A 14,267-nucleotide genomic window follows, 5' to 3' on the forward strand; every position below is an offset into this window, starting at 1 on the left:
CGACGCGGATCTGTCGCAGGTATGCCAGCTGCTGATGTCGGGCGGGTGGAACGCGCGCGCCAACGTGGAGACCGACTGTACCGAGGCCACCCGAGGACCACAGTGGGTGTCCGCCTTCGCGCCTTTCTCCGGAAACTGGATCGTGAGTGAACCGTGTACTTTTATGCGAAGCATATTACGAGGGCTCAACCCAGCTCCTCAGGCGCGGCGGTGACCATGAAATCACGTGACACCGTGACGTCACGACAGAGGAGAAGTGGCTTTGGCTCAACTCTTGCAAGACGGGCTGGGTGGGAATCGAACCAGGGTCTCCGGAGTGTGGGACGGAGACGCTACCACTGAGCCACGAGTACAACGCTTCAAAGCGGTACAAAAGCGCCTCTAGTGAATGCGGTGTTGCCTTAGAAACGCGCTGTTTCTAAGGCGTGCGTCTCTTGCTCAGGCGCACATTTCGTTGCCGCGCCGAACGCTGCTTTGCTCGACGCTCACCGCGTCCAATGCGGGGCGCGTAGTCGCTGCCCTGTAGCCCATTGTCTTACACCCCTTGGCGGGTCGACGGGAACGCTGTCGCGTTCCACTCTTGAAGGCGAAGCAGAGTAACGCATGAGTTGTTTCTTCGTCTAGCCGAACCAAATATAGCCAAGCAACAGCAGTTCACCAGGCTAAACAGTGGTTCAACAACTAAAATAAAGGCTAGTATGCTTCGCATCCTGGGCTTAACCTTACCTAAGCCACAGCCATTTTTTACCACGCGCGAGGATCACTCGTGATGCATTCCACTGGCTCGTGCCGCGCCCCGACACGGGGCCGAGTTCGTTGAAGAGATCAGAGTGAGAGAAGGCGTTCAGGAGTCGAACGTCATGTAGAGTCGAGCGTTGTATAGAATCGAACGTTATACAGAGTTGAACGTTGTACAGAGTCGAACGTTATGTAGAGTCGAACGTTATACGGAGTCTAACGTTATACAGAGTCCCTTTAACAGGTCCTTTATAAAGGTCCCTTTAACGCCACCGATCGTTTATTATTATTATTATTATTATTATTATTATTATTATTATTATTATTATTATTATTATTATTATTATTATTATTATTATTATTATGTACCCATCAGTTATTCGTATTTTCTTGCTCAGCAGCCCCACATCAGACTTCTTTGCACACACATCCGTATAGCGGAAAAGTAAGCTTTCAAGGCGGCCATGACGAAAAACTTTTCTCTGATCTCCTTTTTTTATGTTTCAATTGTTCCTTATCACGTACAAAGCTAGCAATCATCTACATTTAGTCTATTATAACAATTAAATATCCTAACTTCACAAATTATGCTTTTTGTGCAGATGCAAGGCATCGCACTTTTCGCGTGACAGACAGATTTTGCAGTCTTACGCATTAAAAAAAAAAGAAACATCATAAGCCATTCCACCCTCTGATGGTGGATGACCAGCGAAGCTGTTTATCACACGACACAGAGGAGACACAGAATTTTGAACAAAGGTACAGACTCATTTACCGTGATTTTTGCGTACATTCGCGTGGACGACGGGTGCGCCGCCCCGAGGAAGCGGAGGAAACTAGACACGCGTGACGTTTCGACGGGAGCGCCACCAAGGGAGAGCGGAAGGAAAGGAGATAATTCGCAAGCGCTTGGAACGCCGACATAGAGAGGGCTGTGCGAACCAAGGAGGTTAAAGAAAATACCGCTTGGAAGCATCGAACTCGTGGCTGAGTGGTAGCGTCTCCGTCTCACACTCCGGAGACCCTGGTTCGATTCCCACCGAGCCAATCTTGGAAGTTGATTTTTATTTATGAAGCGCCTGCCTTGATTTATCGCTCACGGCCAACGCCGCGGACGCCGACACCTGACACCGACGCCGACGACACCGGCTTTTCTGCGACACGAGCTCCTTAACGCTATCGCGTTAAAACTGCTGGAGCGGAAACGATGTCCCGAAAGTAAAGCCGCACAGTAAATAAACGATAAAAATGGCGAAGAAACGCTAAAAAATTGGGCAAGGCTTACTTATTTATTTCAGTTACCAACTCGCCCAGCTTGCTGTGTTATTACTTATCTACGTGTATCTTTGTAGTACAAGTTTTAGTGCGAAATCTGAATATCCTGGCACATTGTATTAATGAGAACGTCGTCAATATTCAGAAGAAGTTGTTATTTTCGTTGGGAACAACCACCTCTTATTTTCTAATTAGCCTAGCTAGCATTATAATAAGAAAGCCAAATAACTTGATCTGTAAGCATACATCAGACAAGGCTATATTTCAGGCGAAGGAGGGGTAACATTTGGTTCACTTTTCCCGGTAAGAAGCTACAGGAGCTTCCACTCTAGCAGTTTTTCTTTGATCTCCTTGGTGCGAACGCACGCATGCCCGACGCGGGTCAAAGTGCAGTATCTGTTCTTATCAGCTTAATATCTGATACGGGTTGCATTTGGACCCAAGGTGTTAAACATATTTTTGCAAGGTGGCGGAGTGTTTGAAGCCTGCTTCACCTCCGCCGCTGGTCGGCCCGGTATTGCGCTATCTCAGGAATCGGCCCGCGGTTTTTCGCGCTCGCAGAACGAAAATGCACGGAACCGCAGCCAGCTTCGCCGTGAGATGTGGTTGCGAACCGCATCTCAGAGAGCAAAGCGCCCCGCGTGATTAATGAGGCATTTCACGTATACCAACACGATTAATGTGTTAGCGTGCCCTCTGTACCTGTACATCACAGTGAACTACGCTACTTACTTAATGTACGATAGCCTTCAGACAGCAAGGGCTTGTGATGAAGTTGGTGCGTTTTTATGTTTGCTGCGCAGATTGCGCTCCCTATACATTTGCAATAATTAATGGTTGTAATAACCAGCGCCGTCCATATCCTCTCCCGTCAAGTACCGTCTTTTTCGCTGTTCGATTCTCTCTGACAAGATTTAGGTGCACGTTAAAGAACCCCAGGTCGTAAGAGATTAATCCGAATCGAGCCCCCAACTACACCTCTGACTCGTAAAATAGATCACGGTTTTGGTACGCAAAGCCCCAGAATGGTTTATCGGAGTCCGGAAGCGGGAACATGTTGGGGCTGCTTATCTTACAGTGTGGGTGTAGCCCACTTGGTGATTCATGATTTTGGGAAGTTACCGCACGGAACACGCGAGACTTGAAGAAAGGGCCAACGCAAAGCGGTTGTTGTAAAAATCAGATTGAAATAGAAGTGTTAAGAAGCAAAAACAAATAAGTAAAAGTGAAACAAAGAAACATTTGTTGATGGCTGATGCTCGCACAAATAGCCAGTCCGAATGGATGTAGGTAGTATTAGTGCAGAATTCCGCAGGAAACAGAAAATGCGCTTCAGTTAACGGTACCGCGGGAATAGAAAAGTGTGTCAGCATGTAGTCCATCTATTCTTACTATTTGTTTATACGCGACCTGACAAGAACGAGCCTGTCCTAAGTTGGCGTGCCATTCGTTTCGTCCGTGATTTCCTGCATCCGTCTTTTCCTGCACAGCGCAAGAAGAAAAATGTGAAGCGGACTTCCATAGCAGCTTTTATGCGATAGTGAAGGCCGATATCAAATGTTAACAACCATGCAGAGTCCCGAATCCTTCCTTTGGAGCGTAACTATCCTGATCATAAAATAAAGTTGCCTTAAGTATACCGTCTACTTCATATGAATAGACAGCAACTTATTTGCGCGTCCTTCTTTTTTAATACACTCATTAGTGATTTTTGTTTCATACGTCGCATTTTAACGACTTCACACTGGAGGCCAGCTAAGACTTTGTACAGCTGCAACTGTAAAAACTGACGGCGTTCTGCTGACGCCAGAGAGGCTTTATGATGAGGGGAATTGGTGGAAATCGCTAACAGCAGCCAGAATACAGACCGCTAGTACTTCCGAGAGAGAGAGAGAGACAACTTTATTTATCCCATCTTAAAGGGAAAGGAAGTGCGGGAAGAAGGCGAGGGAGGTTATCCTACTCGCGGTAGGCCTCCTCTACCACCTCAGCCCACCTCAGGATAGCTTCCTGAAGTTCGGGGTTGTAGCTAGCGCATGGCAGCCTCCCACAGCTCCCTACTACTTAAAACTCTACAAAGGTTAGGGGGAGGGGAGTGGTTCTTGCATTGCCACATAATGTGGTCAAGGTCCGCTCTGCTAGCAGTATGCGAGAACTCGCTTACACAGCATCAAGACCGCAAGTTGGGCCAGTTGGTTTCGATTCGTTGTAAGGTTCGTAACAGCGCAACACAAGACGCGGACGAAAAGGAAGATAAAAAGGACGACACAGGTTCGCCGTCTTGCTCAGGTTGGCATTCATAGTGTTTATTTTTTGGGGGAGGGGGGGGGGGGTTAGGTGCCAACACTTCCTGATTATGAGGCACGCCGTAGTGGAGGACTCCGGAAATTTCGACCACCTGGGGTTCTTTAACGTGCATCTAAAATCTAAGTACACGGGTGTTTTCGCATTTCGCCCCCATCGAAATGCGGCCGCCGTGGCCGGGATTCGATCCCGCGACCTCGTGCTCAGCAGCCGAACACCATAGCCACTGAGCAACCACGGCGGGTATTCATATTGTTGGTTGGCATTCATGTCGTTGCTCAGGTTGTCATTCATCAGCGAACGTTTCTTTTTTTTTTCCTTTTCCTGACACCTGTCCATTTATTCATGCCTCCCTTTCAGCTCGGCCTCAAAGGCGCGATTCGCGGGCTCGCGGTCTTCGACGTCGACGGAGACGACCGGGACGGCTACTGCGGTGAAAAGCACGTCCTGCTCAAGAGGCTCAAGGACCTGCTGTCCTGAAGGCGCCCGCGGTTTGACGTCGTCCTGCTCCGCGAGGACGACGTCGTCGTCGTCTAAATTATGCGGGACACGACGGCAGCGACTGCACTGTGCCTCGGGGCAGCCTCCGAGTATTGCCACGAATGCAAACCGTCCGCTGTATTCGTCACGTATCAGCTGCCTTTCACTTGCGCAGTTCATTTTTTTTATTATTATTTTTCCGTTGCACATGCGTTACAGTTCGACAATGTTGTGGCATATTGCTTGCTGTGGGAGCGAGCCGTTCGTAGTGAGGATGATATGTGGCTTTGCCGTGACGTTCGTGTAGCTCAAGATGAGTGTGCGATTGTTTCAAATAAAGGTGCGTCAATCTCACGTATCCACTAGGGAGTGCTTCCGCACAAACCCCGTGTGGGTGTCCTTTGTAGCAATTAGCTACGTGTCGGTGGATGTCTCATTTTCCCCTAATAATTACTTCTGGGTCGTCCAGCGAGCAGAGGAAGCCGCTTCGAAACAAGGTCTCGGAACCGCGTCCGCGGCGGGTGCCCAGACCCGCTAAAAAGACGCCGGACTCGAACCTTACTGATTTGAAAATAAAGTTTACGCTCTCCACCTTGCGAGTTTCCACAGAACTATTACGTCAGAGTGACACAGTTGTCTGTTCTGGCGCCCGTTGCACGTGCTCAGCATTTTAAGCATAAAATGCTGTTAGCTCGTTTTGTCGGCGACCTTCAAGTGACTCTGCTTAGAAAAAAGTTTATTCGACAGGAGACGATACGTTTTATCGCGGCACTCAAACGAAAACATCCGGCCAAGTTGCATGAATAAAATGGGATCATCTGGGCAAGCAGTCAAGGCAGCATTATGTACGCTAGTTAATTACTAAACAAGGTACAAAAGATATTGCTTCCGACTTCTTTCACATGTTTGTTCACAATACCACTCAAGCTGTAACTTCTGGTACGCTGAAGTTTTATTTGTCATTTCCAATAGCGATGTTCAAAAGACAGATACAGGGCACTTTACACTTGTCATCTTTCGTCGCTGAGTGCTCCTTTCAACGCCAGCGGTCCGTGTGGTCCACGGCGCGTCCGGCGGTGAGGTCCGGTAGCATCCAAGCCGGTAGCGTCCGGTGCACCGCGGATGGCTGTTTGACCGATACGAGACTTGCAGTGAGATTCTGTCTGACAGAAAGCTATTGCGTTTAAATTGACAATATGGCATGGCAAAGTGTGGTGTGATGTGTGGTGTGGTGTGGTGTGCCGTTGCGAACATGCACTAAACCCATTTTAAGATTGTGGCTACTATCATCTCCACCCGATCTGCTTTGCCAGTAGCCATTTCATGCTTACATCTACTCTGTATTACGGGAGAGCCAGCAGCTAGCATATATTTTTTGAGGTCGCCTACAAGCTACCTGGAGTAACGGCGCACAACTCCGTTGGCAAATTGCACGTACCCGGCACCTCCACCAGTGCGTCAGGTGCGAAGTACAGGGAAGCATCTCGGATGCAACGTTCTTACCAAGTACAGGTCGGAAAGATTTCCCTCCTATGTCTACAATGCCAAAAGCGTGTACAACACATTTCTAACATCCCCCTATATGTACATTCAGAGCGGACAGGGGCTACCCTACTTCGGATCGTCACCATCAGCGCAGCCCAGAAAGTTGATAGATGATGATAACGGGGTAATATTTATTCGACTCATTCTGGGCTAACAGCCACTACTACACGCGGGGTGTGCTGCTTTTGCGAGATATGCTGCACTATAAGATCCCTGTTCGAAGTGCACCGACGTGCACCATTTGTCCGAGAGCTTTTGTTCCGGTGGCTAGTTCCCCGCGGGAGAAGCCTGGATGTCGCCCGAGCTCCTGGAGGTGAAGGTCGAGTCATTTCCAGCGCCGTGCGCCCGAGCTTCGCGATCCAACAGAGCATCGTCCTTTGCGTCGCTGTCGTTGACGCTGGCGCCGACTGCCACGGTGAACGTCGGTACCGCGTAGATCGTAGGCAGGTGGTCGCTCTGCTTCTGGAATACGGCCGTTCCCACGAGAGCCAGGAGACCGGCTCCCGTCTGGAAAGCGATGGCACCGTAGACGACGATGGCGCGTCGCTCCTGGACCTTCTGGTCGAGGTACCGCGGTCGGGATTCCGGGGCCTGACGGGCCCAGTGTGCGAGCGAAGACCTTGTCGTGGATAAGGACTCCTCGCTTCCGATCCTGGACCCTCTGGTCGAAGTACCGCGGTCTGGATTCCGGGGCCTGACGGGCCCAGTGTGCGAGAGAAGACCTTGTCGTGGATAAGGACTCCTCGCTTCCGATCCTGGCCCCTCTGGTCGAAGTACCGCGGTCTGGATTCCGGGGCCTGACGGGCCCAGTGTGCGAGAGAAGACCTTGTCGTGGCGAAGGACTCCCCGCTTCCGGTGACGCCCATTGCGAGCCTTTGCACGGGAAGCGCCATGTGTCGGAGTTGCGGTAAATATAGCCGTCGAAACGGGATCCCGTTGGCAGCTTTGAGGGCGGTGGGTCGTTCCGGGCTGCCGTGATTTTTCACCCAGTATCTTCGACGCACTTTACGACGACTGCCAGAGACGCTGGGCTCTTCTTCTTCCCTTCTTGTTAGTAAAGATGATGATGATGATTTCGTTAAAGAATGACAGAAACCCACGGTGGAGAGTAGACCAGGAATCGATTGGTAACAAATGAAGGCACAAGAGATACATACCATAAATCAAAGTACTAGTTGCGTCATACAGTATTAGATTATCCTTGTGAAAGATTACCTTGGGAAATAAATAAAAATAGGTAATTGAAAATCAAAGGATGGCAGCAAAGGTTTGGTCACAGGCTTAAAACGAACCATGTTTTTTTTTTCCGACATTTTATTTTGGTCTCCGGTGACAGGCACGGTGCCTTGCTGTGTAGAGGCAGCTTGTGCGGAGGAAAAAGTGGCTCGTTCGAGGAGAGTGAGCGTCGCGCCACCAAGCCGCGAATCGGCGCGTAACAAAAGTATAATACGTTAATCTTGCCGACGAGCACCAGCTTCGCACGTCTACGACATTAATAAATGGAAAGTCAGACATACACCCATTCGTAGCAAGCGCCACAAAGTGAAACCGTACGGGTTCTTTGAAAGAAAAGCCTCGCAGTTGAAGAAACATTCTTCCTGGTCCACGACTCGAACCCGGGACCACCGCCTTTCCGGGTCAGCCGCCCTACCATCCGAGCTAACCAGGCGGCTAGCAGACGGCAGATACTCGTTAGGGAGCTTCGGCCTCACTTTCTGATGCAAAAGCATCAAGTGACCCATTGAGCCAGAAAAATCGGCGTCTGTAGCAACGAAACGGCACCTGAATTCCCATTGGCTGCTACGTCACGTCAGGGGCGGGCCTTGACGAAGCAGAGCGGTCGCGAACCGGTGTCGCGTGCGGGGATAGGGCATCGCCGCGACGCCAGGTCACCAGTGCACCTGCCGGCCTTGGTGGCCGCTGCTGCTTCCTCGGCCTCTCGTTGCGCAGGAAGCCGGTGGCATGCAGCGTTGGCACCGCAGACTGCTGCTGCTGCTTGCTGTCTCGGGCTGCTCGTAACGTCATTGTACATTACTCACAGTGCAAAGCTCGAAGGACCGCTCAGTGGCGTTCAAATGGACATTAATGCTTTCGCATTCACAACTCGTAAGAAGTGCTTAGGTGTCCTCGGATTTTTTTTTTTATACCCGAAGACCCTGTATGCCAATTCTGCCGCATAACGTAGAAAATTTACAACCGCTGTCTTCGATGGTATGGTATGGTGAAACTTTAATGAAGTCCTGCAGATCGCGAGTCTTCACGAAGCGGGCCGCTCCCACGTGGGAACCGGAAGGCCGAGCCTCTCGGCCGCATCGGGGGCCTGCTGAACAGTCCAGAGTTGGTCAGCCAGAGGAGGGCTGCGGAGAACCGCCTCCCATCTGGCCGAGCTGTTATCGATGATAGAGCGTGACCGGGCACACCGCCAGAACATGTGGTCTAACGTGGCTATCTCTCCACAGTCCCGGCAAGTAGCATTGGTGCAAGTATTCGGATAGATTTTATGTAAGAGCGGTGGATTTGGATATGTATTCGTTTGTAGTAGACAGAGCGTTAATTCTTGACCTCTATTGAGCCGCGGATGAGGGACAAAGTAGGTTCTACGGCTGAGATAGATAGATAGATAGATAGATAGATAGATAGATAGATAGATAGATAGATAGATAGATAGATAGATAGATAGATAGATAGATAGATAGATAGATAGATAGATAGATAGATAGATAGATAGATAGATAGATAGATAGATAGATAGATAGATAGACAGACAGACAGACAGACAGACAGACAGACAGACAGACAGACAGACAGACAGACAGACAGACAGACAGACAGACAGACAGACAGACAGACAGACAGACAGACAGACAGACAGACAGACAGACAGACAGACAGACAGACAGACAGACAGACAGACAGACAGACAGATAGATAGATAGATAGATAGATAGATAGATAGATAGATAGATAGATAGATAGATAGATAGATAGATAGATAGATAGATAGATAGATAGATAGATAGATAGATAGATAGATAGATAGATAGATAGATAGATAGATAGATAGATAGATAGATAGATTCTTAGACCTCAACATCAAGCTCTGAGAAAGATATGTTTGCTAGTGCTATCGCCAACAAAGATTTTTGGCCTTTTGATTTGGCCCAATCAAGAACTGTTAAGAGGGCTATTGCAATCATTGCTCTTGAATCCGCACTCCTCAGGCCATGTCATGTACTCGCATAATGAAGGCGAGCTTTCAGGGTGAGGTAGCCAGACTGCGGAAAGCAGGGTTCCCTGGCCACGTTTTGACAGCCGTGATCGAGGTACTGTTACAGAAAAAAACGAGGGGAGACCAATGAATCCGCGAAAACAAGAACGCAGCGGCGTCAAACCAGCGGTGATGCCTTACATCCATAGGGTGTCCGACAATTTGAAAAGGGTTGGCAACAATTACGGTGTTAAGATGCTCTTCTCTGCATCAGGTAAATTGGGCAAGATGTGTCCCAATTAAGTCAGCAGTGGCGACCCTGCGAGATCCCTCCTTTCTTGTGGCAAAGTTTGTGTTGTCAAACTGGACGCTGTGTCAAAGAACGCGCCAGGGAGCATGAAAGATCGTTAGGAGACGCTACGGCCTCCTTTCAGAATCTATCCGCACCCATTGTCGCTCTTGCAAATATCTCGGCGATCAAAAATGTGAGCCACGACTTGAGGGAATAAACATTTCTGAAGTAAGGACAGATTAGCTCGCGAGCTATCAGAAGCTTTTTTTTTTTTATCATGAAGAGAGGTGATACGTTCGTCAGTACCACATCAGTCTCGCTGCGAGCCAGTGAATTCAGATTATTAAACGAAGGGGAATAATATGCAGGCTGCAGTGGCGTAGCAACAGGGGGGGCCGGGGGGCCGTGGGCCCCGGGTGCAAGGGGCCAGTGAGGGGGGGGGGGGGTGTCATATACGTCTGAAGACACCCCTCCTTCCCCGGCTACACCCGGGGAGGGGGGTGACAGAAGACCTATGGGCCCCAGGTGCCAGACGACCTAGCTACGCCACTGGCAGGCTGTTCACCTTAATTTACCGTTTTTGAGTGTGTGCATATATATAGGCTTTTTCTTGCAGTCATGAATGCGCATGCGATAAGTGCCTTCATTCTTCATAACTGTAAGGTGTGTCTCTTTCATTAAACATATTTGGAGTTAGCGCCCGTCTTGTCATGTCTTTCTGTGCCCTCGTCTTAAAGAGTAGCGCTGGATTACTTTCGTAAGAGGAGAAATAATGCTTTACCAACTAGCACCACAACGTGTTTTGATAAGAATGCTCGCGTGATAGGAAAACTTGGCACTCTTTAAGAAAATGCATTGGGTTTAAAAATTACAAAAAAGTTTTCCTGCTCTTTACACGCATAAATAGCATTGATATTCTTAACATGGGAGTATAGTACCGTAACTTTAACCGCCACTTTCTTTTTTTTCTCTCTTTTTTTTGCAAGGCGTCGTCATACGTTAACACTTTTGTTTCTTCCTCTGTTGATGGTGAATCTTGAAACGGTACAAAACCGAGCAACATTCCTGCATAAAGCTACATGAAACCTAACATAGCAAATTCAAGCGTCGCGCTTTAAGCACACTTGTTGCTTGAGAGCCCTCTAGTGGCGTCATTGCAGAAAGGAGTACCTTTCTCTCGTTGCTTTGCTACGTGGGGTTCACTTTCCCCTTCTGCACACCATAGTTCTGTCAGGTTCCAGGCCTGAGTTTAGTTCCAGTTTTGCTGAGTAAATCAATGGGGGCACTCACCGCGAAGCTTCACCTAAACGACAGATGTTCTGCTCTGTGCAATATTTTCTGCACCTTAATATAACGTTCCTCGAAAATTCTGGAAGTTACCGGTACAGAATGCGACCCCTCGCTAAATCGCACTGCGCTGCAAACATGCACCTGGTGACGCCGAAGACATCGACGAAACGTCGTCTGGCCACCACATAAATGGATGGCAAATGCTGGAAAATATGCGGATATTCAGGTATTTTTTACTGTATAATAAGCTGCAGTAAATAAAACTTAATTTTTTTGGTCCATTACTTTAAAGGATGAATGCTCATTTGTAACTCACAAGTATGTATGTAAGAATTATTAATAAATATTAACGTCTTCTTTAAGAAATATGCCAAAACTCCTTATTGCAACTTGAAATATCATGGAGGTCCAAAGGCAATCGGTCCATACTTCGTGGGCAACTATGTCAACCGTCTTTATCACGGGGAGCATGGTTGTGCCAAGGATCGTTTCAGTGAGGCCGGCCTTGCTGACACCGTGTAACAACACACACGCGCCGCGCAATAACATTGCGTAGGTGCAATTTTTGGACCCCTTGGTGGGGCGGTGAAGATTAAGTCAAAAGTAAGAAAAGCAATGTGATCGGGTGTTCGTAGCTGCCCTTATGTGTCCATGTTGTTAAGGTTCCTGGAGAAAACGACACTATATATCTAGGGAGAAGACGCCTTGTTATGTCACTTGAACTGCTCTTTCTGTAGCTGCAAGGCACGAGATTTGCTACTTATGACTGCGACAACGAGGTGCAGGAGGATAGCTGTCTGCGCCGCGTACAGGTGTCATATTATTTCACAGAATCACGTTTCCTGTGTCATGCCAGCTGGATCGAGATTGTGCCTACTGCGAGTGCTGTATTACTTTTTCTGAGTAAATTATACTTGAACTAAAATGTCAAAACTCGAGTGCACTTCGAGTTTCTCGACAGTGACATTCAGTGCACTTTTGCACTGAATGTCAGAAAGTAGAGCTCACCATTTAAACATTCAACTTCTTCCCTTTCATTGCTACTTAAATGTCACGGCATCGCTGCTTCATTGTCCACATAGCCTTGTGGCCTCATATCTGCCCCATCTCTTTTATGCTTTATGCCTGTTAGGCTCTGTCCTGCTACCTGTATGCTTCAGTCAGCATGGTTTAGCACTACAGCTCTTGGTTCGATACTGTCAGTGCTCTGCTTTTATGGTCTTCATATTTCAAGGCTGCCTACGCAGTTTCATGGCCCTCTATACTCGCACATACTTTCAGCAATGCATCTGGTCACCGCTGATCAATGCGCCATGTGTGATGTTGCATTCATTACCTATAAATTAGTACCCTAATTAGTGCTCCCATGGAACCTGTCCTTCATTCTGACTGGACATTAGTGCAAAGAGATGGTACCTGGCCATCAATCACTCTCAGCCTTACAATCACTTTCGCGACATTCATATTACTGTAGCACAGAATGCATCAGTGTATACAGGTGACAGCGCTAGCTCCTGACACTCTGTGAAGGCAATGTACTTTGCACTAGGCTGAGAACGCTGTCGCTTGCAGACGCCTACACATCTGGTACTTGTTCTATGAAATCTTACAAAAAGGAATGTGTCACCTGGAGTGATGGATTGAGAAGATTGCCCCAGATCTGTTGCACGTTTAATTTATACCTGCTATTTACTGTTATAAAATGGCTGCTATTCTTTCATCAACACTTCAGAACCTATCAATATTCCTAAGATGTATGACTCCTGCCCGGTATATTCTCCCATTAGGATACGCAGAAGGGCAATCATCAGCAGGCATTTTTCTCCAACGGACCTTAGGCTCATGCTGATGATGCAAGGTTGCCATAATCCTTGATGTCTCGAATGCCTATTTATATTCTCCTCGATCACATGAAATGTACGTTATCCAAGACTGCAGAGCACCTCTGACACATTGCTCACATGGTAGATTGAAATCCTGCTTGACAGATTAACATGCTGTGAATTGCAGCATGTGATAAACACTCCCAGGATTCCCTTCAGTTTGTCCTTGGAACCACGAGCTGATCTCCTATACAAATAAATTTACACCCAGCATCTAATTACCTTTCTTTTACTTTGTTATTGAAATAAAGGTGTTAAATCACATGCCTTAATTGCCTTATGAAACGTCGTACGAAAAATATTATTGGGTAGCTTGTATTGAGGATGCAGCCGCAATGGGGTACGCGTAATGTCTTGTGCATGCCAGTGGCGTAGCCAGAAAGTTTCTTTCAGGGGAGTGGCGGGGAGTCACATTCCCGGTGTTCACTAGGGCAAAAACAATGGCACGTGATCAATTCTTTTCTCAATTGGACCATAAGTCCTTCTGTAACTAGCCTTACTCATGAAGGATCCATTATCTCTACCCCATTGGATGTTGCTAATGCATTCATCAGCTACTTTTTGTCCACCATACCTGTTTCATCCGCTCCCCCAGAGTTGGTCAATGAGGTCAATCATTTTTTTTCTTTTCCCCACGGCACCTGAAGAGGTAAGGAGTGTAATCATCAGCAGATAGCCTTCGAGCACAGGTGTGGATAACATTCAGGCAAATCATATAAAAATGGTTGCTGATGTTATTATGAATGGGCTTGGCCTTCATAATTCATCTTATTTTTGAGAAGGGTGTATTTCCCTATGAGTTAAAAATGAGCAGGGTTACTCTCGTGTTTAAGAAAAGTTGATAAATGCTTAATTTTCAATCACAGATATTCTGTTCTTCCCATTTTAGTAAAGTGAAAAACTAATCCACATTTGTCTGTCTAGCTATCTGGAAGAACTTGACTTGTCCAAAACAATTGGATTCCATCGTGGGTATTCGACTAACCTTGCTCTTATTTTCTTTGCCAATAAATGCAAAATAGAAATTGAGTAGGACAATTATGCTGGCTCTGTTTTTTTTTTTACATTTCGCTAAAGCCTTTCATACAATTAATCATGACATTCCCTTTTCTAAACTGGCTTCTTGATGCATTAGAGGAACCGCTCTTAAGATGTTTCAAAGTTACTTATGTGACCGGGAGCAACTAGTATCCATCTCTGGCATTTATTCTAACAAAGAGACAACTGGCATCGGTGTCCCACAAGGCTCACT

General features: G+C 47.5%; 1 protein-coding gene, 1 non-coding gene and 1 pseudogene across 4 annotated transcripts in view; all 3 read left to right on the plus strand.

The window, feature by feature from the left end:
* LOC135921387 (uncharacterized) overlaps nt 1-5,155 on the plus strand; it is a 30,800-nt gene extending 25,645 nt beyond the window's left edge. For all 3 annotated transcript variants that reach the window (XM_065455738.2, XM_065455740.2, XM_065455739.2), the window contains 2 exons: nt 20-142; nt 4,678-5,155. In XM_065455738.2, coding sequence (XP_065311810.2) covers nt 20-142; nt 4,678-4,797 — 243 coding nt within the window. In that variant the 3' untranslated portion in view covers nt 4,798-5,155. The remainder of the gene's footprint in view (nt 1-19; nt 143-4,677) is intronic.
* LOC139050221 (U2 spliceosomal RNA) lies at nt 2,382-2,561 on the plus strand (annotated as a pseudogene).
* A 6,425-nt stretch (nt 5,156-11,580) lies between the features above and the next one.
* Nucleotides 11,581-11,705, plus strand: LOC135921410 (U4atac minor spliceosomal RNA). The gene has a single exon (XR_010570539.2). It is a non-coding gene; the product is annotated as a U4atac minor spliceosomal RNA (small nuclear RNA).
* Nucleotides 11,706-14,267: the final 2,562 nt, after the last annotated feature.

This window comes from Dermacentor albipictus, chromosome 9 (genome assembly GCF_038994185.2).
Source record: "Dermacentor albipictus isolate Rhodes 1998 colony chromosome 9, USDA_Dalb.pri_finalv2, whole genome shotgun sequence".
Taxonomy (NCBI): domain Eukaryota; kingdom Metazoa; phylum Arthropoda; class Arachnida; order Ixodida; family Ixodidae; genus Dermacentor; species Dermacentor albipictus.